At 46.2% G+C, this 25,909-nt stretch overlaps 2 protein-coding genes across 4 annotated transcripts in view; both read right to left on the minus strand.

Annotated features, from left to right (window-relative positions):
• Positions 1 to 136: 136 nt before the first annotated feature.
• Positions 137 to 6,942, minus strand: RILP (Rab interacting lysosomal protein). 3 transcript variants are annotated; one of them, XM_016186994.2, is made up of 8 exons: positions 6,521 to 6,941; positions 6,355 to 6,442; positions 6,170 to 6,276; positions 5,909 to 6,067; positions 2,239 to 2,384; positions 1,727 to 1,849; positions 834 to 917; positions 137 to 620 (listed from the first exon to the last, which is right to left on the minus strand). In XM_016186994.2, exons 1-8 carry the CDS (start codon positions 6,743 to 6,745, stop codon positions 476 to 478), a joined length of 1,077 nt encoding a protein of 358 aa, XP_016042480.1. In that variant the 5' UTR covers positions 6,746 to 6,941; the 3' UTR covers positions 137 to 475. The 3 variants fall into 3 exon arrangements, with proteins under 3 accessions (XP_016042480.1, XP_016042479.1, XP_060060106.1); XM_016186993.2 differs by having other exon boundaries at positions 6,355 to 6,448; positions 6,521 to 6,938; XM_060204123.1 differs by lacking the exon at positions 1,727 to 1,849 and having other exon boundaries at positions 6,355 to 6,448; positions 6,521 to 6,942.
• Positions 6,943 to 7,675: 733 nt separating this feature from the next.
• The window catches only part of PRPF8 (pre-mRNA processing factor 8), a 33,963-nt gene continuing 15,729 nt past the window's right edge, over positions 7,676 to 25,909 (minus strand). The window contains exons 25-43 of the mRNA XM_007520406.3: positions 20,019 to 20,266; positions 19,744 to 19,923; positions 19,408 to 19,543; positions 19,125 to 19,294; positions 18,830 to 18,959; positions 18,593 to 18,739; positions 18,249 to 18,409; positions 17,880 to 18,071; positions 17,177 to 17,414; positions 16,917 to 17,045; positions 15,127 to 15,240; positions 14,872 to 15,045; positions 14,425 to 14,618; positions 12,113 to 12,352; positions 11,881 to 12,022; positions 8,700 to 8,840; positions 8,423 to 8,562; positions 8,134 to 8,336; positions 7,676 to 8,008 (exon numbers count right to left, since the gene is read on the minus strand). Of these exons, the coding sequence (XP_007520468.1) occupies positions 7,854 to 8,008; positions 8,134 to 8,336; positions 8,423 to 8,562; positions 8,700 to 8,840; positions 11,881 to 12,022; positions 12,113 to 12,352; positions 14,425 to 14,618; positions 14,872 to 15,045; positions 15,127 to 15,240; positions 16,917 to 17,045; positions 17,177 to 17,414; positions 17,880 to 18,071; positions 18,249 to 18,409; positions 18,593 to 18,739; positions 18,830 to 18,959; positions 19,125 to 19,294; positions 19,408 to 19,543; positions 19,744 to 19,923; positions 20,019 to 20,266 (3,234 nt within the window). The 3' untranslated portion in view covers positions 7,676 to 7,853. The remainder of the gene's footprint in view (positions 8,009 to 8,133; positions 8,337 to 8,422; positions 8,563 to 8,699; positions 8,841 to 11,880; positions 12,023 to 12,112; positions 12,353 to 14,424; positions 14,619 to 14,871; positions 15,046 to 15,126; positions 15,241 to 16,916; positions 17,046 to 17,176; positions 17,415 to 17,879; positions 18,072 to 18,248; positions 18,410 to 18,592; positions 18,740 to 18,829; positions 18,960 to 19,124; positions 19,295 to 19,407; positions 19,544 to 19,743; positions 19,924 to 20,018; positions 20,267 to 25,909) is intronic.

Below are 25,909 nucleotides of genomic sequence, written 5' to 3' on the forward strand. Positions count from 1 at the left end.
TGTTCCCAATGGGAGGCTGGAGCTGGGAGAAGGCTCCTGTCTAGGGACAACCAAGAGGGGCAAACCTTAGCTTGTGGATGCTCCTGGCAGAACCTGGGGGCAGGAGGAGACCATAAATAGACAGGCAAGGCACTGCTTCTGGGTAGATCAGGCAGTTGTTTTATTACATAAGCTAAGGCCATCTGCACAAAATCCCCCCCAGGGGTGGGGGTAGGTAATTGATGCTTCATTCCATGGATGGAGAATCTGAGAGTCAGAAAGGAAGCGCTTCTCTCTGAGCCCAGAGGCTGGAACAGAATCACAAGAAGGGAGCTGCTGAGTTCCTTGTCATGAGAAAGACTCTGGACACTAGTAGAGAGCCCTGTCCTCAGATGAGGTCATCCATTCCCCCACAGCCAGACGCCAAGGCCAGGTCTCTGTGGCAGCGGAGACGCTCAGACAAATGTTTGTAGACTAGAGAGCAGAGCAGGGCTGGTCAGGAGCTGGGGGCTGCAGGGCTGCCTGGAGGCTCCAAGTGGGGCTGCTGTGGGATCTCCTCTTCTCCCCTCAGTGCACTAGGAGCCATGTTGTCAGCCTTGCCTTCAGGGGTCTCTGCTTCTCCCCGATACCATAGGCCAAAGCTGAGGGGTGAATCAACAGGTACTTTGAGGTTGAGTACTGGGCTGAAGAGAGGCTGTGGTGAGCGGAGGGGGAGGTGAAGGGGCAAGGGCCAGAGAAGTGAGGTGGGGGCTTGCTGGACATGAGTGCAGGGGTAGGGCATGATGGAAAGAATCTAGGCAGGGCCCTCTCACTTCGGCCACTTTTGCCTTTCCCACTCCCCTTCCCCAACTTACAAACTCTGTATTCTGGACTCAGGGGCTGGAGGGTGGTCCTCCTTCTCGCTAGAGAGTAGGAGCCATGAATCATCTTCATCAGCACTGGGGTAGAGAGAGGAGATTTGGAGAAGACCATTTAGAGACATTCTGAGGGACAATGGGAATCCAGCTCCTAGGTAGACCCTGTAGCAGACAGGGGAGGGCAGAGCGACTATGGGGCTCGCAGGGCTGGAGAGAAGGAGATGCTGGTGATATGAAGGACACCTTGAGGCTTTCACTTCACAGCCTGAGGGAGGGACAGCAGCCTCCCAACAAGACTGTAGCTACAGTCTTAGCTAACTGAGGACAAATAGATCCAGCCAAGATCTGGATTCAAGGAAACCATTGATGAATGTGGAGGAGCAGTGTCAGCAGTTTCTTCAGCAAGCAACCTAGCAAGCATGGCAGGCGGGAGCGGTGCGGTCCAAAGAGAAGGGTTGCAGAGTCAGGACCGCAGGCCCAGGGGATAGTCATCAGAGCAGGCTAGACAGTAGGGCCTGGTGGGTTAGTAGATCAGAATGCAGAGGCCCAAGTGCTCAGTGGATCAGACTGAACATTAACCAAAACAGGAAGACTGGAAAGTAGGCTCATAGGGGTGAGCAGGTTCAAGAAATGACCAGGTTAGGTGACAGGCTCAGGGAGCGATGAGGCCAGGGTGGGAGGCTCAAAGGGGTGACTAGACTAAGGTGACAAGCTTAGCCTGAGACAAAAGACACAGAAGATGACCAGACTGGGTCAGGAAATTCAGTGGAGGGGCCAGATTAGGTCATCAGATTCAGGAGGTGGGCAGGCTGGGTCAGAACATAGCCAGGCTGTGTTGGTAGAATGAAGGAGGGAAGGCTGGCTCAGTGGGAATGGAAGTGGGGTCTAACCTGCTCTCTGCTTCCTCTGGGGTCCCTAACATCTTGGCCTTTATCTTCTTCCGCTGCTTCTTGACAGCCACCTTCATGGCTTCAAGCAGAAGCCCAGGGACCCTGTGGTCTGTCAGTAGCTCCCTACAGAGCAAGGAGAGGGGAAGAGAGAAAGCAGTGGGGAAGCCAGTAGAAGGTCTCACCCCAAGCACCTGAGCCTGCTGTCCCCTTATTGAAACACTTAGACTTGCTAAAATCGCTCTGATTTTAGCTTAGGTCTCACCCCTCCCAGGAATACTTCCTTGACAGCAGCTGCTGCTGCTGCTGTGATTCTTTGCACTGCCCCTGCCACACCCCCTAATTTGGATGAAATTCCAGAAGGTCAGGAGCTATGTGATTCCTGTCCTCCCAGGACCTAACTCAGAATCTGGTTCATGTCAACCTGAGAGGGAAGGGGGAAGGGGGAAAGGCCTTAGGCTTTCAGGTGTGAGAGGAGGCCCCTCAGTTCCACAGCCCCTGCCAAGGGACCTCACCTTTGGAAGTAGGCTAACTCCTCCTTCAGCAGGAACACATTAGCTTTGAGCTCATTCCTTTCTTGAAGTATCTGTTCAAGCTCATCTCTGCTGAAGCTGCAGGGCCCTATCTTGGTGGGGTCCTCTGGCTGCTTCCTGGCATCCACCTGTAGAACAGGCTTGCTCTGAGGGTCTCCTAAGGGCAGAATGCTCCCCTGGCCTACAGGCTAGAAACGCTAGAGGAAGTGATTGGCAGGGAGGAGGTGGGACAAGGATGCTAGAACAGATGACAGACTAGTGCAGCTGACCGTGGGGGTTAGAAGCGGGCAAGGGCTGCCTATGTACACTACCTTCCAACTGCCAACTGGACCTACTATGTTGCACAGCAACTATTTCCCCAATGGTGGCCTGGAGGGTGGTGTGGCCACAGTGTTAGATTTTAAAGCATGAGGTCAAATTTGATCCATTACTTTGCATGTACCATAGTGATGCTCTAGTTCTCTCTCTCCCTCTCTGTGTTGATTTTTTAAATAATTTTTTTCCCCAGATTCCCATTTAACAATACAACCCCCACTATTTCATACATCATTTTTCATGGACCTGTATTCTCCCCACCCACCCACCCACCCCAGAGTCTTTTACTTTGGTGTAATACTCCAATTCCATTTCAGGTTCGACTTGTGTTTTCTTTTCTAATCTTGTTTTTCAACTTCGGCCTGAGAGTGAGATCATCCCATATTCATCCTTCACTTTCTGACTTATTTCACTCAACATGATTTTTTCAAGGTCCATCCAAGATTGGCTGAAAACGGTGAAGTCACCATTTTTTACAGCTGAGTAGTATTCCATTGTGTATATATACCACAACTTGCTCAGCCACTCATCTGTTGTTGGACACCTGGGTTGCTTCCAAGTTTTGGCTATTACAAATTATGCTGCCAAGAACATATGTGTATACAGATCTTTTTGGATGGATGTGTTGGGTTCCTTAGGATATATCCCCAGGAGGGGAATTGCAGGGTCATAGGGTAGGTCCATTTAATATATTGCTGTAGCTCTTTCAGTAGAAGTTTGATGTATTTAGATGGCTTCTCATTGGGTGCATAGATGTTAATAATTGTTAAGTCCTCTTGATTGACTGATCCTCTGAGCATTAAGTAGTGTCCATTCCTATCTTTTTTAATCTTATCTATTTTAAAGTCTATCATGTCAGATATGAGAATAGCTGTTCCTGCCCTTTTTTGTGGGCCATTGGCTTGTATGATAGTTTTCCATCCTTTCACTTTAAGTCTGTGTTTGTCTTGTTGAGTTAGGTGAGTTTCCTGTAGACAACATATTGTTGGGTTGTGTTTTCTGATCCATCTTCCTACTCTGTGTCTTTTAATAGGTGAATTCAGGCCATTGACATTTATTGATATCAAAGATTGAAGATATTTTAATGCCATTCTTGTAGAGTTTTAGTGTTTTGATATATGTCCTATTTGTGGTGGTCTGGTTGTTTATAGGAGACCTTTCAGAACTTCTTTCAGGGCAGGCTTGGTGATGGTTGCTTCCTTCAACTGTTGCTAGTCTGAGAAGGTTTTGATGCTTCCATCTAGTCTGAATGACAGCCTAGCAGGATATAGTATTCTTGGCTGAAAGCCTTTCTCATTGAGCACTCGATAGATATCTTGCCATTCTCTTCTGGCCTGTAGTGTTTGCATGGAGAAGTCTGCTGCTAATCTTATGGGTTTTCCTTTGTAGGTGACTCTTTGTTTTTCTCTTGCAGCCTTGAGGATCCTTTCTTTGTCCTTATTCCTTTCCAATCTAAGTATGACATGTCTTGGTGTCTTTAAGTCTGGGTTAATTCTGTTTGGGACCCTCTGGGCTTCTTGAATCTTTATGTCTTTGGTGTTGTCTAGACTAGAGAAATTTTCAGCTATTATGGCCTGGAGAATGCTTTCTTCCTCCCCTTCTCTTTCTTCCTCTGGTAAGCCAATAATGCGTATATTGTTTCTTTTGAAGTCATCCCATAGGACTCTGTTGTTGTTTTCAGCATCTCTTAATCTCTTTTTGAGATCTCTTACTTCTTTTTTAGTTGTCTCTAATTCATCCTCAATCTTGCTAATTCTGTCTTCAGCCTCATAGATTCTATTCTCTCTGCCCTCTACTGCTTTCTGGAGTTCATCTATTTTGTTGCCTTGCTCTGATACTGTTTTAGCTTGTTCAGCTAGTTGCCTTCTTAGCTCAGCAATTTCAGCTTTCAGCTCTCTAATAACCATGAGATAATTAGAATTTTCTTCCATTTTCTCATTTGTTGTTCCTGCATTTCTGATTATAATTTTTTCAAATTCTTTACTCACTCCTATTATTATTTCCTTAGCTAATGTTTGGATGTTGAACTCGTTGTTTTGTGCTTCACCCTCTGGAGGACTTTTAGTTGGACTCTTGTCCTGGTTCGAGTCTCCAATATTTTTTCTTGTTGTTTTAACCATTTTATATATGTTAACAGTTTTTTCAATCCCTGAGTTGGAGCTCAGTGGTGTAAAAGCCTCTTTTTTTTTCTTCCCTGTAGGCTATGGGAGCCTGAGGGCTTTTAAACTATCAATAGGCTTCTTAGCTTAATCACTGACTCCTGACCAAGAGATAAAGCAGGGTGTGGCAGAGATAATCTAGTGGTTATGCAAAGAGACTTTCACAGCCCCTCCGCTATGCCACCGAGGTATAGGTCTTCTCCTGAGTTTCCCGGTTAGATCTCTGTCCCCTGGTGTCCCTCCCTGTTGCTGCTCCAGATTCTGAGGGTAGTAGCAATGGAGACTCAGAGTTGCACTTAGTGAGTCTCTGGGGAGTCCTTTCCTCCCTTCAGCTGTTCCCTTGTTGTGGAGCAGACTGGAGGTGGTGTCTCCACTGATTAACTGTTGAACTGTTAGCAGCCACTTAATCTCTCCTTAGGCCCCTCTCTCCTCTCTGTCACCAGCCACGCGTGTTTGTACTCACGAGTGATTTACTGGGTTCCTGTGGTCATTCTAGTCCTGTCTTGTTTCGGTCCGGGTGGTCTCCTTTGGTATTCCTAGTTGATCCGGGAGAGGAGAGGAGAGAAAGCGATCTGCTTCTCGTAGCTCCGCCTCCAACAATTTTTTATATTTATGTATTTTCCCTTTTGTTGCCCTTGTTGTTTTTCATTGTAGTTATTATGTTGTTGCTATTGATGTCGTTGTTAGGTAGGACAGAGAGAAATGGAGAAGGGAGGGGAAGACAAGAAAGACAAACACCTGCAGACCTGCTTCACCACCTGTGAAGCGATTCCCCTGCAGGTGGGGAGCCAAGGGCTCAAACCGGGATCCTTACACTGGTCCTTGCGCTTTGCGCCACGTGCGCTTAATCCACAGCGCTACCGCTGACTCTCTGTGTTAATTTTTTTTTATTGCCACCAGGGTTATTGCTGAGGCTTGGTGCTGGTGAATGCATTTTTTTTCTTTCTATTTTAGACACATGCAAGCCTGCCTCACCACTTGTGAAATGTGCCCCCTGCAGGTAGAGAGCAGGGGCTCGAACCCCAGGCCTTAAGCACTATAACATGTGTGGTCAACCAGATGCACCACCATATGACCTCTAATAAGTACATTTAAACAAACAAACAAACAAACAAAACTTTGCCGAGTCCAGATGCTGTAGATAATGGGATGGGTCCCTGACCTCATGAGACACTTACCACGCTTCCTGGGGATTTAATGGTTCCGGCACCAACCGCAAGTTCCTGCTCCCGCTGCCGATCCCTGTCTCGTGCGGAGCGCAGCTGCGTTTCCACCGCTGCCAGCTTGTGCCGCAACTCGGCGTTTACCAGCAGGAGGCGCTGCAGCTGCTCCTGCAACTGGGGGCGGAGCAAAAGGTGGGACCGGTGGGCGGTGCGAAGGCTTCCCGCCCCGCCCCGCCCCGCCCCGCCCCGCCCCGCCCCGCATGGTCTGGCCCTCACCGCCTCTGCCTCTTTGCTGCGCTGCCGCAGGTCGTGGTTGTACGCCCGCAGTTCGTCCCGCTGTCTGTCAGTCACCTCCTTGAGCTGCCGCAGTAGAAGGCGCTCCTCTGAGGAGGGAGCGCCCAGGAATGAGGCCCTGAGGCGGCCCCGGCCCCCACCCCGGTCCCGGCCATGTCCGCACTCACCCTGCGGCCCAGAGAGCAGCTCTCGGCGGAGATGCTCGTTCTCCTCCCGCAGTCGCCGCAGCTCCACTTCGGCCTTCTGTGCAGACACCTGCAGCTGGGGAGCGCGGATTCTCAGGACTGGGCCCCCGTTGACCCCGCAGGGGCGGAGGAGAGGGCAGTGACTCACCGAGTCCGGGGCGGGCCCCACCGCAGCCTTTTCCAGGAGCTCCAGCGCCCGCACTACCAGCGGCACCAGCCTGGCTGCCGCCTCGGGCCCGAAGCGGCGCGTCAGCTCTTGAAGCTCAGTGCCCAGAGCCCCCGCTAGATGGTACACGAGCTCCGCAGCCGTCTCCGACCCCGCCGCTACCCGCGGGCCCCTGTCTGGAGCCGCAGGCGCCCTCTTAGGATCCATGTTCCCTGCAGCCCCTACCCCACCCCCAACTAGGGAAAGAAAAAGACTCGCATTTCAGCCCAGGAAGCCGTAGAGGGCAGGGTAGATAAAGTATGGGAGGAGCAATGAAGGGAGAAAGTTGGAGGGCACAACCCTAGGCCCCCTGGGCCGTGAAGTTCAAGCCCTCAAGGTCACAGGAAATAGGGCAACCAGCTTCCAGCCAGGAGTCCAAAAACAGGCCGAGAGCTCTAAATGGTCACATTCATGGGCCCTCCCAGCGCTGCACCCAATCCTGGCTCCGCCCGTGTCACGGGCTGGACTTGACCGCCAAGTGCTCTAGGCAAAAGGTGCTAAGTAGGCGGGCTGTCACTGGAGGAAAAGCCCTGAAACTTGCAGACTCAAAATATGGCAACTGAGAGAGGTGGTACAGTAGATACGGTGCTGGACTCTCCAAACATGAAGTCCCAAGTTTGATCCCTAGCATCTCATGTGCCAGTGATGCTTTTTTTTTTTTTTTTTTTAAATATTTATTGAGAGGGATAGGAGAGAAAGAACCAGACATCACTCTAGCACATGTGCTGCTGGGGATTGAACTCCGGACCCCATGCTTGAGAGTCCAACACTTTATCCACTGCACCACCTCCTGGACCACCTGGTTTTCATTAGATGAATTTATTTCACTGAGATCTCAAAGAAGGGTCTAAGTTCCAGGTTTTGGAGGGAAAATGGCAAACATGGACCAAACAATGTTAAGTATGAAAGCCCAGTCAGTACCTGGCCCCTTCAATTACCCTTAAGTGTGAGAAACTTAAGCCCTACAGACCCTGAATAGTGGAATTCATGCCCCTCTCAAGGCTAAGCATAGCACCTTGCTGTGAAATAGTTCAGTCTGCTGCCATCTCGACAGCCGGATTTGAGCTCAGAAAAACAAAGCAAAACAAACTCTTAAGATACTATTTATACAAAATTTATTATACTTTATTCACGGTCATAAGACACACCAAATGGTCAATACAACAAATAGCACAAACAGAAGAAGGGATCAAGCTGCTGAATGTCACCAGCTTGTCTGCAGGGGCTAAAAGTTCTATCCATCTTCATGGAGTCTGAAGCTAAAGAGATGAAGCAACTAGGCATACAGGTCCTCCCGGTCCGCAGAGTAGACTTCGCCCTCTTGCAGAAGGGCAAAGTTGAGGAAGTGGGAGGGTCGGTGTACCTCATGGTAAAACTCCTTGGGGTTTGCGAGTTGTAGTTCATACTTCATGTTGGGATCATGTCGGACACCTTGGAATAGAAGGAAACTTCTAGTGTTAGCAATCTTCCATCAAAGGACCATCTTCAAACAAGGCCCCAAGTGCTCAGGATGGTATCCCAAACACATTTCCAGGTCCCTGTGTTCCCCCACTTACCCATAAAGTTGTAGTTCCATGAGGACTGGGCAGGGACCATAAAGAAGCCGAGGAAGCGATCTGACAGGAGCATCTGGACCCTTTCATAGTGTGAGGGTAGGTAGCCCTTGGGGTTGTTGCCTTTGTCTGTGTTTTGGCGGCCCCATTCATAGCCACTGGGGGTTAGTTTGTATGCTGTCAGGGTGCAGGAACCTGGTGTGAAGCTGGAAGAGGAATAAGGAAGGAAAGAATTTTGGTCACTTTTATGGGCCTACTCATCACACTTCCTTCCAAGTAGACCCAAGCCCACCTGCAGGTGATAATAATGGTCTTCTCGCCATCCCAAGATGGGTTGTCGGCCATGATCTTGGCATGGGTGGTGACATCCTGGGGTGATAGCTGGGGAGATTCATTGGGCTGTGTGTGGATCCAACCTAGTGGTTCCATCTCCTACAGGCAAAGAACAGTGGGAACTGATTTAGCATCCTATCTGCAGACAGGTATCCCACTCATGAAAACAACATGTCTGCACCCCACCACCACCTTAACAACAGAAGCTCTCACTCTCCCTGCACCCTATCACTAACCTTGAGGTACTCGTGCTGAGGCAGCTGGCCAGGCAGGTGCACAGTCTGGTGAGTGCCCCACTGTGGTACCATCACAATGCAGCGGATCTCTTTCACTTGGGGATTATCAGGTGGACTCACCCCGTATAAGTATCCTGCAATCTGGAGACAAGAAGGTCAAGATCTACAATGTAGAGGTCCCGGTTTTAACCCCTAGCACCATCGTAAGTCAGAGCTCAGAAGCGCTCTGGTCTCTCCCATAAACAATTATTTTCCTTGATGTGCTGAGGCTTTGGACCTACACAACTTCACAGCTCCTGGAGGATTTGCTTTTTCTTTCAACTTAAGATAGCGAGAACACAGCCCAGGAAGTAGTACAGAGAACAGTGTTGGGACTCTAGCATGAGATCCAAATTTGATCCCCAGCACTGCATATGCCAGAGTGCTGTTTTGGTTCTCACTTCTCAATAAACCTTTTAGATCGATAAGAGCGCATGTGAGCCTGAGAGCCAAGACACCATAGCAACTTCCATGCATGGTGGTGGCAAACCCAGGTGCTTGTGTATGGTAAAATGAGCTATCTGCTATCTTTCAACTCAATTATAAATCTTAAAAAAAAGATTTTTGTTTTGATTCCTGGTACCAGCCTAGACCATGTTTCATTCCCTTCCTCAAGAAAAAGACAAGTTTCTCAAAATATGGCCAGCATCTTCTGCATCAGAATCACCTGGGGTGGGTGTAAAGCAGGGTCTCCTCTGCTTAGGTCTGGCTTCTGGTGGTGTTGGGAAATGAACTTTGGTGTCTCAGACATGAAAGTTTATTTTTGCATTAACACTACTCGCTCCCTAGCCCTGCATATTCTCTTTCTTTTTTCTTTGTTTTTAAATCATCTTTATTTATTAGATAGAGACAGGTAGAAATTGAGAGGGGTGGTCCAGGAGGTGGCACAGTGGCTATGCATTGGATTCTCAAGCATGAGGTCCAGAGTTCAATCCCTGGCTGCACATGTACCAGAGTGATGGCTGGTTCTTTCTCTCTCTCTTTGCATGAATAAATAAGTAAAAATCTTAAAAAAAAAAAAAGAAAAAGAAAAAAAGAAATTGAGAGGGAGACAGAGAGATACCTGCCGCCCTGCTTCACCACTTGTGAAGCCTTCCCCCTGCAGGTGGGGACCGGGGGATTGAACCTGGATCCTTATCCACTGTAACGTGCACTCAGCCAGTTGCGCCACCACCTGGCCCCCACATATTCTCTTTCTAAATAACTTTTTAAAAATAATTTTTTCTGAAAACAACAGAGTAAAAAAAAAAAATAATAATAATAATTTTTAAATATTTATTCCCTTTTGTTGACCTTGTTTTATTGTTGTAGTTGTTGATGCTGTCGTCACTGGATAGGACAGAGAGAAATGGAGAGGAGGGGAAGACAGAGAAGGGGAGAGAAAGATAACACACCTGCAGGCCTGCTTCACCGCTTGTGAAGCGACTCCCCTGCAGGTGGGGAGCTGGGGGCTCAAACCGGGATCCTTAATGCCGGTCCTTGTGTTTTGCGCCACATGCGCTTAACCCACTGTGCGGGTTTTTATTTGGGGGCTGGGCGGTAGTGTGGCAGGTTAAGCGCACATGGTATGAAGTGAAGGACCAGTGTAAGAATCTGGGTTCAAGCTCCCGGCTCCCTACCTGTGGGGGGTCTGTGGGGGGTGTTGCTTCACAAGCCGTAAAGCAGGTGTCTACCCCCCTTCCCCTCCTCTCTCAATTTTTCTCTGTTCTATCTGGCAACAACAATAGCAATAACAACAAGGGCAGCAACAACAACAACATGGAGAAAAAGGCCTCTAGGAGCAGTGGATTTGTAATGTAGGCACTGAGCACCAGCAGTAACTCTGGAGGCAAAAATAAATAAAGTATTTATTTCTAGGCAGAGCTAGAGAGAAATTGAGAAGGGAGAAGAAGCTAGAGGCAGACAGAGACAGCTGCAGCTCTTTTATCACTAATGAAGCCTTCCCCTACAGGTGGGGACCAGGGGCTTGAGCACTGTAATGTGTGTGTTGAACCAGATGCACCACCGCCTGGCCCCTCTAAGTAATTTTTTAAATTATTTATTTATTTATTCCCTTTTGTTGCCCTTGTTGTTTTCTCTAAGTTATTTTTAAAAAAGGTTTATTTTGGATAGAGACACAGAGAAATTGAGAGGGAAGGGGGAGGCAGAGAGAGAGAGAGAGAGACACCTGTGGCACTGCTTCACCACTTGTGAAACTTTCCCCTTGCAGGTGGGAGTGGTTGCTTGAACCCTGGTCCTTGCACATGGAAATGTGCATGCTCAACCTGGTGCACCAACACCTGCCCCCGTGTCATGGTATTAATTTATACATACATTTTGGATAGTGACAAGAGAGACACTGAGGGAAGGGGGATGTAGAGGGAGAGCACTACTTCACTGTAGGTGGGGACTTGAACTTGGGTCCTTGTGCAATATGAGTGTACTCAGTCAACTGCATCCCCCACCCCCACCAAACTGTTCTCTTAATTAACATAGCTTTACAATGTCTTTACTCTTAAAGATTTTGTTAATGAGGAGCGAACTGGAGCAGCACTCTGGTATCATCAATGCAGTGACCAAACATGGGGACCCCAGGCTTCAAGTTCAGTGCTCTACTAACTGCACCACCTTCCAGGCTGCTATAAAGGTTTTTTTTGTTTGTTTGTTTATTTGTTTTGCCTGTAGGGTTATTGCTGGGGTTTGGTGCCTGCACTACAATCCACTGCTCCCGGAAGCCATTTTTTCCCTATGTTGCCCTTATTGTTATTATTTCTGTAGTTGTTGCTGGATAGGATAGAGAGAAATGGAGGAGGAGAAGATAGAGAGGGGGAGAGAAAGATAAGACACCTGCAGACCTGCTTCATAGTTCGTGAAGTGAGCCCCCTGCAGGTGGGGAGCCAGGGGCTCGAACCAGGATCTTTACGCTGGTCCTTGCGCTTTGCATCATGTGCATTTAACCTGTTGCGCTACCACCTGGCCCCCTACTATAAAGTTGTGATGTCTGGTGGGAGTCAAATTCCCTCCTTCCTTGTGGTTTTGTTTAACTGTGTATATTAACTTATTCATGCTTCTCAAAAGTAGCACCAAAAGTTCCAGGGTATATCAGGTGAGTTCCAGGTCCAGAGAAGACTGAGCACACATTGCCCTAGTTAAACAAACTTACTTGGGCCCGAAGGTCAGATATGCAGATGAACTTCTTAAGCACATTCTTGGGAAGGATATATGTGTAACCAGTCTCTTTGATGTCATCAGAAGAAACATAGATGTGATTGGTTCTTAGGTGTAGATTGGCAGCAGAGATGGCCCTAAAAACAGATAGAGAACGTTAGCATTTCTGAACCTTAGGTGGTACGAATAGGCTTTTCAACCCCTACTGCTCTTTCTCTTCACAGTACCTGACCCTCCATTCAGTCTTAGATGAGAAAGTCTGGGTCTCATAGTTGCTGGTGGTAGAGGTGATGATCTCATCACCATGCTTGTTGACAGTGCGAGTCTGTGTTGCAGTCAGCTGTGACTGTTCCTTGGTCTGTTTCTCGATCTCAGCTATCTGTTGCCGTTGCTGTGACGGTGCCGAGATTTCCATTCCCAGGATGATGTCTCTAATTTCTGATTGTGTCAGTGATGCTACATTCACACTGTGGAGAAAGACAGAGTGTCACATAATAATCCCTTTTCCTTGGTCAGTTAGGCCTCAACAAGAGTTTAACTTGATGGGATACTCCATTCTTTGTCTCCATACAATCTTCAAGGAGCACTCATGCAAGAAGTATGAAGGAGAGCTAGTATTGTGCGCTGTCACATCCCAGAATGGCGCTATGCTGTGTACCGTGCTGCCATGTACAGATCTGCTCAGCACCCATTCCTACTACTTAGTTAATTCTCACAGTTGGAAACCCTAAAACACTGGTTTTCTCAGGATTGTGTTTCTAGGGGTACTAGAAAGTCTGACTTTTTAAAAATCTTATGACAGGACAGAAGGTGGGGGCTGGAAATAGGTGTATAGGTGGTATTAGCAGTGGTATCTGGAAATCAGGATATTAGAACTTCCTGTTAACTATGGACAGAAAAGAAGTGCCCTGCTAAGAATGACAACAGTGTCATTAAGAAACATACCCACGGCATAAGGATCCAGGTTGGAGCCCTGGCTCCCCACCTGCAGGGGGTTTGCTTCACAAGCTGTGAAGCAGATCTGCAGGTGTCTATCTTTTTTTTTTTTAATTTTTTAATCTTTATTTATTTGTTGGATATCGACAGTTCAGAAATTGAGAGGGAATAGGGTGATAGAGACAGAGAGACACCTGCAGCCTACTTCACCACTTGTGAAGCTTTCCCCCCTACAGGTGGGGACCAGGAGCTCGAACCTGGGTCCTTGCTCACTGTAACATGTGCATTCAACCAGGTGCGCCACCACCTGGCCCCTAGGTGTCTATCTTTTTCTCCCCGTCTTCCCCTCCTCTCTCCATTTCTCTCTGCCCTATCTAACAACGATAACATCAATAACAACAACAATAACTACAATAAAAAAACAAGGGCAACAAAAGGGAAAATAAATAAATATTAAAAAAAGAAGAAGAAAGAAACATACCCAAGAATCAAGAGTGGCACTACCATCTGTCAGAGCTCAGAAGAAAAAAAAGTGCCCAGGAGATGATTAAGACCCTGGACTCACAAGGATGAATTTAAACTCTGGCAATGCATGTGTAGAAGGATGTTCTAGGGGTTGGGCAGTAGCGCAGTGAGTTAAGCACACAGAGCGCAAAGTGCAAGGACCGGCATAAGGATCCCAGTTCGAGCCCCCAGCTCCCCACCTGTAGAGGAGTCGCTTCACAGGCGGTGAAGCAGGTCTGCAGGTGTCTATCTTTCTCTCCCCTTCTCTGTCTTCCCCTCCTCTCTCCATTTCTCTCTGTCCTATCCAACAACAAAGGCATCTATAACAACAACCATAATAACTACAACAAGGGCAACAAAGGGGAAAAAATAGCTTCCAGGAGCAGTGGATTCGTGGTGCAGGCACCGAACCCCAGCAATAACCCTGGAGCCCCCCTCTCCCCTCAAAAAGGATGCTCTGGTTCTCTCTTAAGTAAACAATTCTTAAATTAATTAATTAAAAGTCAGGACTGGGAAGAGAGCACAACAAACTTTGATACTTAAAGCACTGTAGTTTAAATGTCTGGTACCACCATAAGCCAGAGTTGAACAGTGCTCTGGTAAGAAAAAAAAAGGGGGGGCTAGGCAGTGGTACACCTTGTTAAGCACACATATTATTGTACACAAGGACCCAGGTTTGAGCCCATGCTCTCCACCTACAGGGGGTGCTTCATGAGTGGCAAAGCAAGTCCACAGGTGTCTTTCTCCCTCTCTACCTCCCCCCTCCCTTCTCAATTTCTGTCATATCCAATAAAATAGAAAGGGAAAAAAAATAAAAGAAAAGATGTTTACTGGGAGCAGTGGGTTCATATGCAGGTACCTGTGAGCCTACTAACATTGGCGGTAGGGGGGGAAATATTTTTATTAGAGTACATGTGATGCTGAGTATTGAACTAGGAACCTCATGTTTGAGAGTTCAAAGGTTTATCCTCTGTGGCACCACCTGAGCTGCTCTAGCTCAAATTCTTTAGACTAAATGTTTGAAGTAAGAAACCTTATACTAACCCACTCATTTCACTTTGGATCTTCCATCTCTCGTCCTACTACTACTACTACTCACTTGTTTTTCTTGCCATAATCAGCCAAGATAAGGTCCTTGAGCTGCACCTCCACCTTGATCCATTCCTCATCAGTGAGAGTGGGCCAGATGTGGTGTGGTTCTGTAATAGTAGTTTTGTCTGGCTTTAGGATGACTTTTGCCCGGTCATTGTTCACATGCAGGGCACGCAGAATCAGGATGAGGCGGGAGAAAGCCTGGGAAAAGATGTGGCAGTAGAAGGGGCATGTCATGTCAGACACTTGATGTTCTACCATTTCCCTTGATCCTGTCCTTTCATACAAAGAACTCAAAATCTCTTAAGATTCTTCACTCCACCCTCTCACTATGAGTCACATGATATGCACACAGCACTGATATCCCATTAATAAATAAAATAAAATGCAAATGACCCCGTAAGGGTCCGTAGATAAAGCTATGGCCCAAACACTCCCTGATGTGGCTTCATACCGTGTACGATGAGATAGTCTTTAGCCAGTCATCATAGAGATTGAAGAGAACCATCTGAGGCTCAGTAGCTTTAAGGATGAGGTCACCAAACTTTTCCACCTTGAGACAAGCCTGGAAGGGGAGCTGGAGCTCTGATCCTTTAATCACAATATTGGGGAAGTCCAGCAAGTGCACCTGAAACAATTCCAAGCCCATGATTAGAAACAGAGCTTGCAGTCCTCACCCCACCTTTCTTTTACTTTGTTCATGTCTCACCTCCAACGGGTCCAACATGCCCTTCCTGGTGACAATGATCTGCTTAGGCTGTTCCTCCACAGGCAGAGATCGGATCAGGGCAGCCACTTCCTCAGCTGTCTTCCATTTAGCCAACTAAAAAGTAGGAGAAAGAAACTGAAACTCCAGTCACCCAGATTGCTTGGGACAGAATATCCTAGTCTTAAAATAATCAAATCTACATGTCTACTGAACACTGTTACTGAATGTCAGATACTTCAGAAATTCAGAAAATTGGCCTCACCCAAAACAGTGACTGCCAGCTGGACTGCCAGCCAAAAGCTCATATAAGACCAAAAGCTACATACATGAGGGACAAAAAATAGCCAAGGATTATAAAAGCTGACCAGATGGTACACTCGGTTGAGAGCACATGATACCATGCCCAAGAAACTGGTGTCACACTCCCATCCCCGTCTGTAGAGAGGGAGCAAGATGAGGCATGAGTGGTGGAATAGTGATGTGTCTCTTGGTTTTTTTCCCCTTTCTTAAACCAGAGAACTGCTCAGCTCTGGCTGAATATGGTGCTGGGGGTTGAATATGTGCCCTCTACTGTCTCAGACATTAAAGTCTTTTTGCATAACCACGATATCATTTCCCCTACACTTTCTTTCCCTCTATCAAGAGAGGATGGGAGGAGAAAAAGCTGCTGAGCACAGCTGTGTTGACACTGACCCCTAGCAATATCCCTGGCAGCAAAAAAAATAAATAAAAAAAGACATGCCCACCAGGTGACCTATCAGCCAGTCCTTGCAATTATGGCTTCTTTTTTTATCTACTGCCACCAGGGTTATCACTGTACCACTGCTCCCGATGGTTGTCCCCACCTCCCTTCTTAAAAATTTTTATTTGATAGTACAAAAATTGAAAGGAGAGGGGGGTGGCCTGGGAGGTGGCGCAGTGGATAAAGCATTGGATTCTCAAGCGTGAGGTCCAGAGTTCAAGCTCCGGCAGCACATGTAACAGAGTGATGTCTGGTTCTTTCTCTCTCCCCCCCTTTTATCTTCATGAATAAATAAAATCTTTTTTTCTTTATAAATATTTTTAAAATATTTATTTATTTATTTATTTATTCCCTTTTGGTGCCCTTGTTGTAGTTATTATCGTTGTTACTGATGTTGTTGTTGTTGGATAGGACAGAAATGGAGAGAGGAGGGGAAGAGAGAAAGACACCTGCAAACCTACTTCACCACTTGTGAAGCGACTCCCCTGCAGGTGGGGAGCCAGGGGCTCGAACCGGGATCCTTCCACTGGTCCTTGCGCTTTGCAGCACGTGCACTTAAGCCGCTGCGTTACCACCCGGCTCCCAATAAATAAAATCTTAAAAAAGAAAGGGAAGAAGGAGAGGGGGGAGATAGGAAGAGAGAAATAAACACAGACCTGCTCCATCACTCATGAAGCTTCTCCCCTACAGGTGGGGAGCAGGGGCTTGAACCTGGGTCATCACACGTGTTGATATTGAGGCTTCACTGCTCACCCTGCACTTCAAACTTGTTAAGGCAACAGTCTACGTCAAGCAGATGCTCATAGCAGGTAAATGCTCACGTCTTGAGATATAAACTCTTTCTACTCATGACTCTGCTGTGTGGCTTCAAGTACACTGTGTAATTTAAAAGACCTTTATTTTTCTTCAGTTTCCTGTTAGTTACTGCTGAAGAGCATCTTGTAATCATAAAAGAACAAGGCAGTCCAACCACATTTATTACTGACATGTTGAAATGGCATAAATACACCCATTACCTATGGAATAAGAGGCCTTTGAACCAACTCACCTGGCCCAAACGCTTCTGTCCAGCCCACACAGATGTGTGAATTATCTTGAGAAATAGCTGCCCTGTGCGTGGGTTGAAGATGAAGATGGCCCCATTGATGGGTTTGGTCGTCAAGTTTCCTTCAAAGGTCTACAGAACAATTACATTGCAGTTAACATTGCCTACACAACCACCCTGCCCCATCACAATTTGTACCACTGCCCTTTTACTCTTACAGGGTCTATGGACTGACCCACCCTGACACTGCTTCTAATTCTCACCTTGTGGATAGTCACTCTGTAGACATTAGTGTCATCCACAAACCAGATAATCTGGTTGGAGAAGAGCTCACCATAGTTCTGAGAGGAAAGATAAGGCTCAGTGGGCTCAGATGAGTAGAGCTGCAGCCCCTTTCGGATTCGCTCACGTAACACATACAAAGCAGGATTTGCCTTCATAATCTTGGCCATGGCCTGCTGGATGAGAGGCTTACTGCCTGGGAACCAGTTTCCATAGGCACTGTGTGAATGAAGAGGCAAGAAACGTTAATACCAGACCAACAGCTCCATGAATAAGGCAAACTACTACTTTAGAGATGAAGACAGACTGGCCAGGCTGACAAGAGTCTGCTCATATACAAACAGGCAGGAGTCAGTAACCCATAGGAATAAAGAAGAAACCTTCTCCCACTCAGAAAAACAAACAAAACAAAGCAAAAGCCACCACACATGTTCATTAAACTATGGGGCCAGGGACCAGGTGGTGGTGCATCTGGCTAAGTGCATGTGTTACCAGGTGCAAGGACCCAGGTTGAAGCTCCCAATCCCCACCTGCAGAGGGGAAGCTTCATGATGGGTGAAGCAGTGCATCCTCTCTCTGTCCCCCACCTCCCCCTCTCAATTTCTCTCTGTACTATTAAATAAAAAATAATAAAAATAAAGCATGGGACTGATGGAAAGATAAATGCACGTGGTGTCAACCTACCTGTGCAGGTTATAGGCCAGGTCAATGGCAATGAGCACCCCCGTAGGTGAAGGGTAGATACTCATGTTGTCTGTGGTATAATCCAGGAATTTGGCCCGCGCGTACCGCTCAATATCATGAGAATCATAGTCCCCCCAGCGCAGCTGGATGTCAATCCAATACTTCTGAGTGGTGGTGCTGTCCATCACATCCCTGAGGGTGAAGAGGGATTAGAAGACCAGGTAGTCAAGAAATTACTAGCGCAACTGATGTTCTCAGAACAACTACCAATTACTACACTAAATCTCAAAACCATCGCCTCTGCTTGTTTCAGATAAGCAAGACTCCCTAAGAGAACCAGATTTTTGCTGAGGGTCTTAAGACACTTACTTGGAGTCTGCCAGCAACGAGGGCCGAGAAACATTCCACTTATAAGAGGCAAAGAGTAGGATATCTGCACAGGAAGAATTCATCTTATAGGACTTTCGAGGGTGGATTGTTTCCTTTTGTACTGTCTCAATTTCTAGTGCATCCAGCTCCTGGTCAAACACCTGGAAACAAAGGTGGAAAAGTTATGACAGCTTTCGGAAGACCACTTAGAATGAGGTCTTGTAGAGTTTAAAATGTGGCACCTGGTGCCATAATAAAACTGTTTCCAGGAGGGAACCCCCATACCCAGCAAAATGAGGTGGTCTGTTTCTGTGGCATTCTTTCCCCCCTAAATTAAAGCCTACCTGACACAAGTCCATAACGATGCTTTCGTGGATTTTCTGCCACAAGTGAGCTCGGAAGATCTGGATGAGAGAGATCTTCAGTGTGGGGATCTTGCCATGCATGAAAATGCCTGTCAGGTCCAGCTGCACCTGGAAGCCTACATATACCTGATTGGGACAAGAGAGTGGCACAATTAAGCAAGTAGAAACTTTTTTTTTTAAATCTTCCCATCTCCTTTCTCTACTAACGGCACTCACATTAGCTCGGTTGATGGTTGGAGACCACCAGAGGGTGAATCTACGATTAGGAATCTGGTTCAAACCAGATCGCTGAGCATTAGTTAGCTTCTTCCACTTCATAGATTCCTCAAAACCACTGGCCTTCTCCCTGGAAAGCAGAAGAGATAAGGTAAAGCCTGTCATTTCCCAGAGCACTGAAGGCCTCCAGGAAGTGGCTGTCTAGAACACCATATACTGTGATCTACAACAGTAGAATATGAAAGCAAATACAGTTAGCTTGGTGATGGGTCACTAACTATAAGAGAAGCCTCACCAGAAAAGCCCCTCCCAGGTAGGGAAGTAAGTGCCTTTGAAGAGTGTATGTTCCAGAATGCCTTCTACACCACCCAGGGCCTGGATCATGTCTGTACGGTAGTTGTTCAGGTTCCAGAGTTTCCCATCATGCCGCTGGTGTGTCCACCAAAAAGGATTTTGCTTCAAAACCTAGATGGCAAGGCAGGTCTGATTAAATGTCTGGGTACCTACTGCCCACATTCCTGGCATCTGCATGGTTCTCCCAATTCTGGGAAAATCTGTCCACTATTTTTTCCATGTACCTGGTACTGCTTAAAGTCAGTTCGAACACGCCAACCCTTATCATAAGCCAATGTGTGCCGGTCCTTCTGGAAAAGGGTATTGATTCGAGGAATGCCTCGATCCCAAGAATCCTCTAGATCTTCTAAGGTCAGTCGTCTGGCAAAGAAAAGCAATCAAGGCTAAACATGTGCTCTTATGTTTATAGTTCAGCACTCCTCCCTGGTCAATAATTAAGGGTGAGACACAGAATATTTATTTGTGTCCATAAAAACATGACAAGCTCTGCCCCCAACCTCCACATATGCCTCAAAAATCATCCCTCATTCCAACAGAACTATGACACCCTAGGTGCCCACCTGTTCTGAGCAATGGCCTCTTGTCTCTTGAGTGCATACTCAGCCCACACCCGTTGAGAATCAATGAATTCACTCTCCCATGGCTGAATGTAGCGGTACAAATTGGGAATCAGCTGGTCTTCTTCATGGCTCATTCCTGAACGGAAGTGTGTTATACCTACATCTGTCTGCTTAGACCACCTGTTTTGGGTACAACCAAAGTTAGAATACATAAAATTTAAAAGTAAAGAAACATCCCTTCTGGAAAGTCTAGAAGATTTTCAGTCAGGTCCTACCTGAGGTCAGACTGAGGGATAAGTACATGGCCCATTGAGAGCATGCCAAGTCCACCCAACTCCTTAGGGGTATAGAACACAACTGGCGGGAACCGACTTGGCATCTTGGAGTTGAGGCCAATCTTAATTCTTGTCTGGATCTTGTTCTCACATTTCACCAGCAAGTCCAGGAGTTCCTGGGTGTTTACCACAGCCTCCCGAAAGTATGTCATCAAGCCAATGAGAGCTGTGTTCCACTTATTCACAATCTGAGGGTAATGGGAAAGAAATAAATTAGGAGTTATTAAAGGGCAGAGGGTGGGAAGCTGGGAACTACTTAATCCACTTAGTCAGTCTCCCTAGTTCTGAGATTTAAGGAAACAGAAGCTAAGTCAGCTGGTAGAATGCATGCCTTACCACACGACACCCTGGATTTGATTTCTAGTACCACATAGGAACAACATGGCATGCGCTTTATCCTCTAAGCTATTTCCTGGACCCCACCCTTCACACCCCAACTACCACCCTTGAGAGATCAAGACATTTTATTACTTCACCTTAAACCACTTGAAGAGACAAATTCCCATACTCAGCTATTGAGGGAAGGGAGAAACAGAGAGGAAGAGAGATACCTACAGCACTGCTTCACCTGCTCATGAAGCTTCCTCCTGCAGGTAGGGCCCAGAAGCAGAGGCATGAACCCAGGTCCTTGCACACTGTGACATGAGCACTCAACCAGGTGCACCATCACCTAGACCTTTATTAACCATTATTTTGTCTCCCCCAGCACCGAGTGCCCATTTTTGTTCCATTACTACACTAGTTACTATTGTTTTGTGACGCTGTTGACTGGCTACGGAAGAAGGGCAAACGCTAGAAGTATACATTGGAGTACATGATACCTTTACTCTCCTCTTTAACAGAAGGGCTTTGGCTATTTGTGGCTTTTTGTGATTATATATTAACTTTCCGGATAAGGTGCAGAATCTGCACCTTTTAATTTTTTTTTTTTTTACCAGCACTGTTTAGCTCTGGCTTATGGTGGTGTGGGGGATTGAACCTGGGTCTTTGGAGCCTCAGGCATGAAAGTATGTTTGCATAACCATTATGTTATCTACCCTCCGCCCTACTTTTTAATTTTTGATTTAATAATAATTAACAAGAATTTTAAGATAGCGTGGGTCCCATCCCCTCCACTGGAAGCTTTCCTATTCTCTCTCCCTCTGGGAGTATGGACCTTTTATTTCTTTTTTTTTAATGAGAGCACTGCTCAGCTCTTGGTGGTACAAGGTATTGAATTTACGACTTCTAAGCCTCAGGCATTAAAGTCTATTTGTATAACCATTAAGCTGTCTCCCCTACCGTGGACCAAAACTTTTTTTTTTTTTTTTAATTTTTTTATAAAAACGAAACACCGACAAAAAGCATAGGATAAGAGGCATACAACTCCACACCCAAAATTCTTTATGGGATGCAGAAGGTGGAGGGTCTGACTTCTGTAATTGCTTCTCTGCTGGACATGGACACTGGCAAATAGAACCTGTACTTTTTTTTTTTAATTCTTTTTTTTTAAATTTATTTTCCCTTTTGTTGCCCTTGTTGTTTCTTATTATTGTTGTAGTTATTATTGTTGTTGTTGTTGATGTCATTATTGCTGGATAAGACAGAGAGAAATAGAGAGAGGAGGGGAAGACAAAGGGGAGAGAAAGATAGACACCTGCAGACCATGTTTCATGGCATGTGAAGTGACCTCCCTGCAGGTGGGGAGCCAGGGGCTCGAACTGGGATCCTTAACTGGTCCTTGTGCTTCGTGCCACATGCGCTTAACCCGCTGCGCTACCACCCGACTTCCGAACCTGTACTTCTAACCACTAAAGTAAACTGTCTCCCTAGCCTCTAAAAGTCTACCATTACTTACGATTCTTACCTCTCATACTTCTATTTGTAGTCCCTTCATATTCGTCCCAAGACCATTAGCTTCTGTTCTCTTCTTTCTCTCCCCTTCCATAATCTAGAATTCTAGTGGGTCTGTCACTCTTAATTTTTTAATTTTATTTATTGGATAGAGACAGAGAAGTCAAGAGGGAAGGGGAAGGTAGACAGGGCAAGAGAGACGTCTGAAGCACTGCTGCACCACCTGTGAAACTTTCCCTCCTGCAGGTGGGGACCAGGGGCTCAAACCTGGATCCTTTTGCACTGTAATATGTGCGCTCAACCAGGTGCACCACCACCTGGTCCCACCACTATAATCTTATATGCTCTATTTTGTCACTAAGTTACTTGAATGTTTCTAGAAATAAATGTTTGCTCACAGTCAGTCAACTTTATTTTTTCTTGAAACTCACCTAGGCCCTCAGTGCAAGTGCAGTCCTGTTTCTTCAGTAATTTTATCATACCCACAACACACACACACCCTAACTCCATGCCAGGCAAAGTTAAAATATTCAAGACCATGTCCTAACTTTTCATCAACTTAGTAACACTTATAACTACCTAGACCTATTTTTTTATTACGTTTAGAAGATATTTTCTGCTACCGCCCTTTATTGTACCCCTGCTCAACAACTCTGAATACTGCACCATAAACTAGAACATTCATATGTTACACTTTAAAAACCTCCTTCTAAGTCTGAACATACAATTTATCGTCACTCAAAAATACCTGCGTTGACTTGTCTCTCCCTCTAGGTGGCATCTAACATCTTTCTCCTCAAACACCAGCTCTGGCAGACCAGAGTCCTTGCTATCTCCACTCCCTCACTTCTCATAAAGCTTTATCCACTGCAATCTGGCTTCTATCCCCACTATTTCTGAAAACAGCTCTTGCTAAGGTCACCAATGACATCTGGACTGTCAAACTCAATGGACAGTTTTCAGGCCGTATCTAACTAAAAGGCTCTTGGGCAACAGTGATAAGCACTTGCCTAGTTCTGGGTACTTTCTTGACGGACAGCCTTGGTTCCCAAGACACAGCACTCCCAAGACTGACCACACTGGTTTTGTGTTCCCTATGGTGCCAAACTCTTTTTTAGATTCCCTCACTCATTAACCCTTTTGACCTTTCTTTATGCTAACAAGCTCTTAAATTTACATCTGCAACCCATATTTTTCTAAGTTTCAGACTTCAAAGTATCTCTACTAGGACCTTGTGTAGAAGCTACTAACAGGGGTTGGGCTGTAGCACAGGGGGTTAAGTGCACGTGGTGTGAAGTGCAAGGACTGGTGTAAGGATCCTGGTCCAAGATCTTGGCTCCCCACCTGGAGAGAGGTTGCTTGGCAGGTGGTGAAACAGGTCTGCAGGTGTCTCTCCCCTTCTTTGTCTTCCCCTCCTCTCTCCATTTCTCTCTCTCCTATCCAATAACAAGGGCAACAAAATGGGGGAAAAAATGGCCTCCAGGAGCAGTGGATTCACAGTGCAGCCTCAGTGATAACCCTGGAGGCAAAAAACAAAAAAACAAAAAAACAAAAAAACCTGTGATTTTGGAACTTCAGGGAAAGAAATGACGAGAGAAAGTAAGGGTACTAGGAGAGCAGGGGGTGGCACACCTGGTTATGTGCTCACACTACAGTGCGCAAGGACGCAGGTTCAAGTCCTTAGTTCCCACCTGCATAAGGGAAAGCTTTTGAGTGGTGAAGCAGGGTTGCACGTCTCTCTGTCTCTCTGGAGGCAAAAAAAAAAAAAAAAAAAAAAAAAACTGATTTTGGAACTTCAGGGAGAGAAATGAAGAGAGAAAGTAAGAGTGCTAGGAGGCGAGGCAGTGGCACACCTGGTTAAGTGCTCACACTACAGTGCACAAGGACGCAGGTTCAAGTCCCTAGTTCCCACCTGCAAAAAGGAAAGCTTTTATGAGTGGTAAAGCAGGGTTGCACGTGTCTCTCTGTCCCTCTCCCTCAATTTCTGTCTCTATGAAGTGATAAATAAAAAAAATATTATGGGGCGGGGGTGACAGCATAATGGTTATGCAAACAGACTCTCATGCCTGAGGCTCCTAAGTCCCAGGTTCAATCCCCCACACCACCATAAGCCAGAGCTGAGCAGTGCTCTGGTGTTTCTCTATGTGTGTCTCTGCATCTCTCTCAAAAATAAAAAAATTAATAAAAAAAAATTAAAAAAAAATATTATGGGCGAGGGAGATAGCATAATGGTTACGCAAACAGACTCTCATGCCTGACAGGCTCCTAAGTCCCAGGTTCCATCCCCCACACCACCATAAGCCAGAGCTGAGCAGTGCTCTGGTGTCTCTCTCTGAATCTCTCTCAAAAATAAAATTAAAAAAACTTTTTGTTGTTATTGCTGCCATTGTTGTTGGATAGGACAGAGAAATCTCGAGAGGAGGGGAAAGAGGGGGAGAGGAAGATAGACACCTGCAAACCTGCTTTCACTGCCTGAGAAGTGAACCCCATGCAGGTGGGGAGCCGGGGGCTCAAACCAGGATCCTAATGCCAGTCCATGCACTTTCCACTATGTGCACTTAACCTGCCGCGCCACCACCCAGCTCCCAATAAAAATATTTTTATTTATTTTCCCTTTTGTTGCCTTTTTTTTATTATTGTTGTTGTTATTGATATGGTCATTGTTTGATAGGACAGAGAGAAATGGAGAGAAGAGGGGAAGACAGAGAGGGGGAGAGAAAGACAGACACCTGCAGACCTGCTTCAACGTCTGTGAAGCGATTCCCCTGCAGGTGGGGAGCCCGGGGCTCGAACTAGGATCCTTACACTGGTCCTTGTGCTTTGTGCCACGTGCACGTAACTGCTGCACTACCGCCCAACTCCCCGAATAAAAATATATATTTTTTATTTTAAAAATATTTATTCCCTTTTTTTGCCTTTGGTGTTTTATTATTGTAATTATTGTTGTCGTTGTTAGGTAGGACAGAAATGGAGAGAGGAGGGGAAGACAGAGAGGGGAAAAGATAGACACCTGCAGGCAGACCTGCTCCACTGCCTGCTAAGTGACTCCCCTGCAGGTGGGGAGCCGGGGGCTTGAACCAGGATCCTTATGCTGGTCCTTGCGCTTTGCGACACCTGTGCTTAACCTGCTGTGCCACCGCCCGACTCCCCTAAAATATTTTTTAAAAAAGAAAGTAAGAGTACTTTTATAGTTTAGTGGTTTCTTTTTTTCTTCTTTATTTTTTTTGCTTCCAGGGTACTGCTGCAGCTTGGTGCCTGCTCTACGAATCCGCTGCTCCTGGATGCCATTTTCCCCATTTTGTTACCCTTATTGTTACCCTTGTTGTTGTCATTATTATTGTTGTTGTTGACTGTGAAGTGACCCCCCTACAGGTGGAGAGCTGAGGGCTCGAACCAGCATCCTTGCACTTTGTGCCATGTGCATTTAACCTGCGACACTATCACCCAACCCCCTCACAGTATTTTTTATCAAATCTAAAAGACCACCAATTTAAGAGGCACCATTAAACACACACACACACGTATAGTAGAATCAAGAAGTATGATGTAAACAATGCCTATTGGACACTTCCATCTGGACTGTTCTCAGGAACCTAAACTCTTTCTTTACATCTTAACTACATTAATTTATCTTCTTTTCCTCCTAATTATGCTCTTCTTGAAGTTTTCTAGTTGGTGGCAACTCATCCCAAAACATGGGTTTTATTTACTGTTCACAGTCCCTCTAGCATTCCACAAAAATGAAATTCTGTTAAATTTATCTGCTAGCTGTATTTCAAATCTGTCTCTCCTTACCTCTATTTTTGCTGTTTTCTTTTTTGAGGACTTATGTATTTCATGAGAAACCACAGCACTATTTAGTCACATACAGTTGTGTGAATCAAGCTCCTAGTCTTACATATGCAAGTCCTGCACTCTGACCACTGTGCTACCACCCCAGTCAGGGATCCCATCATTCTGATATGGACTTCAGCAATAGTCCTCAAGCTTGACTGCAC

The sequence above is a fragment of the Erinaceus europaeus genome, chromosome 12 (assembly GCF_950295315.1).
Source record: "Erinaceus europaeus chromosome 12, mEriEur2.1, whole genome shotgun sequence".
NCBI lineage: Eukaryota > Metazoa > Chordata > Mammalia > Eulipotyphla > Erinaceidae > Erinaceus > Erinaceus europaeus.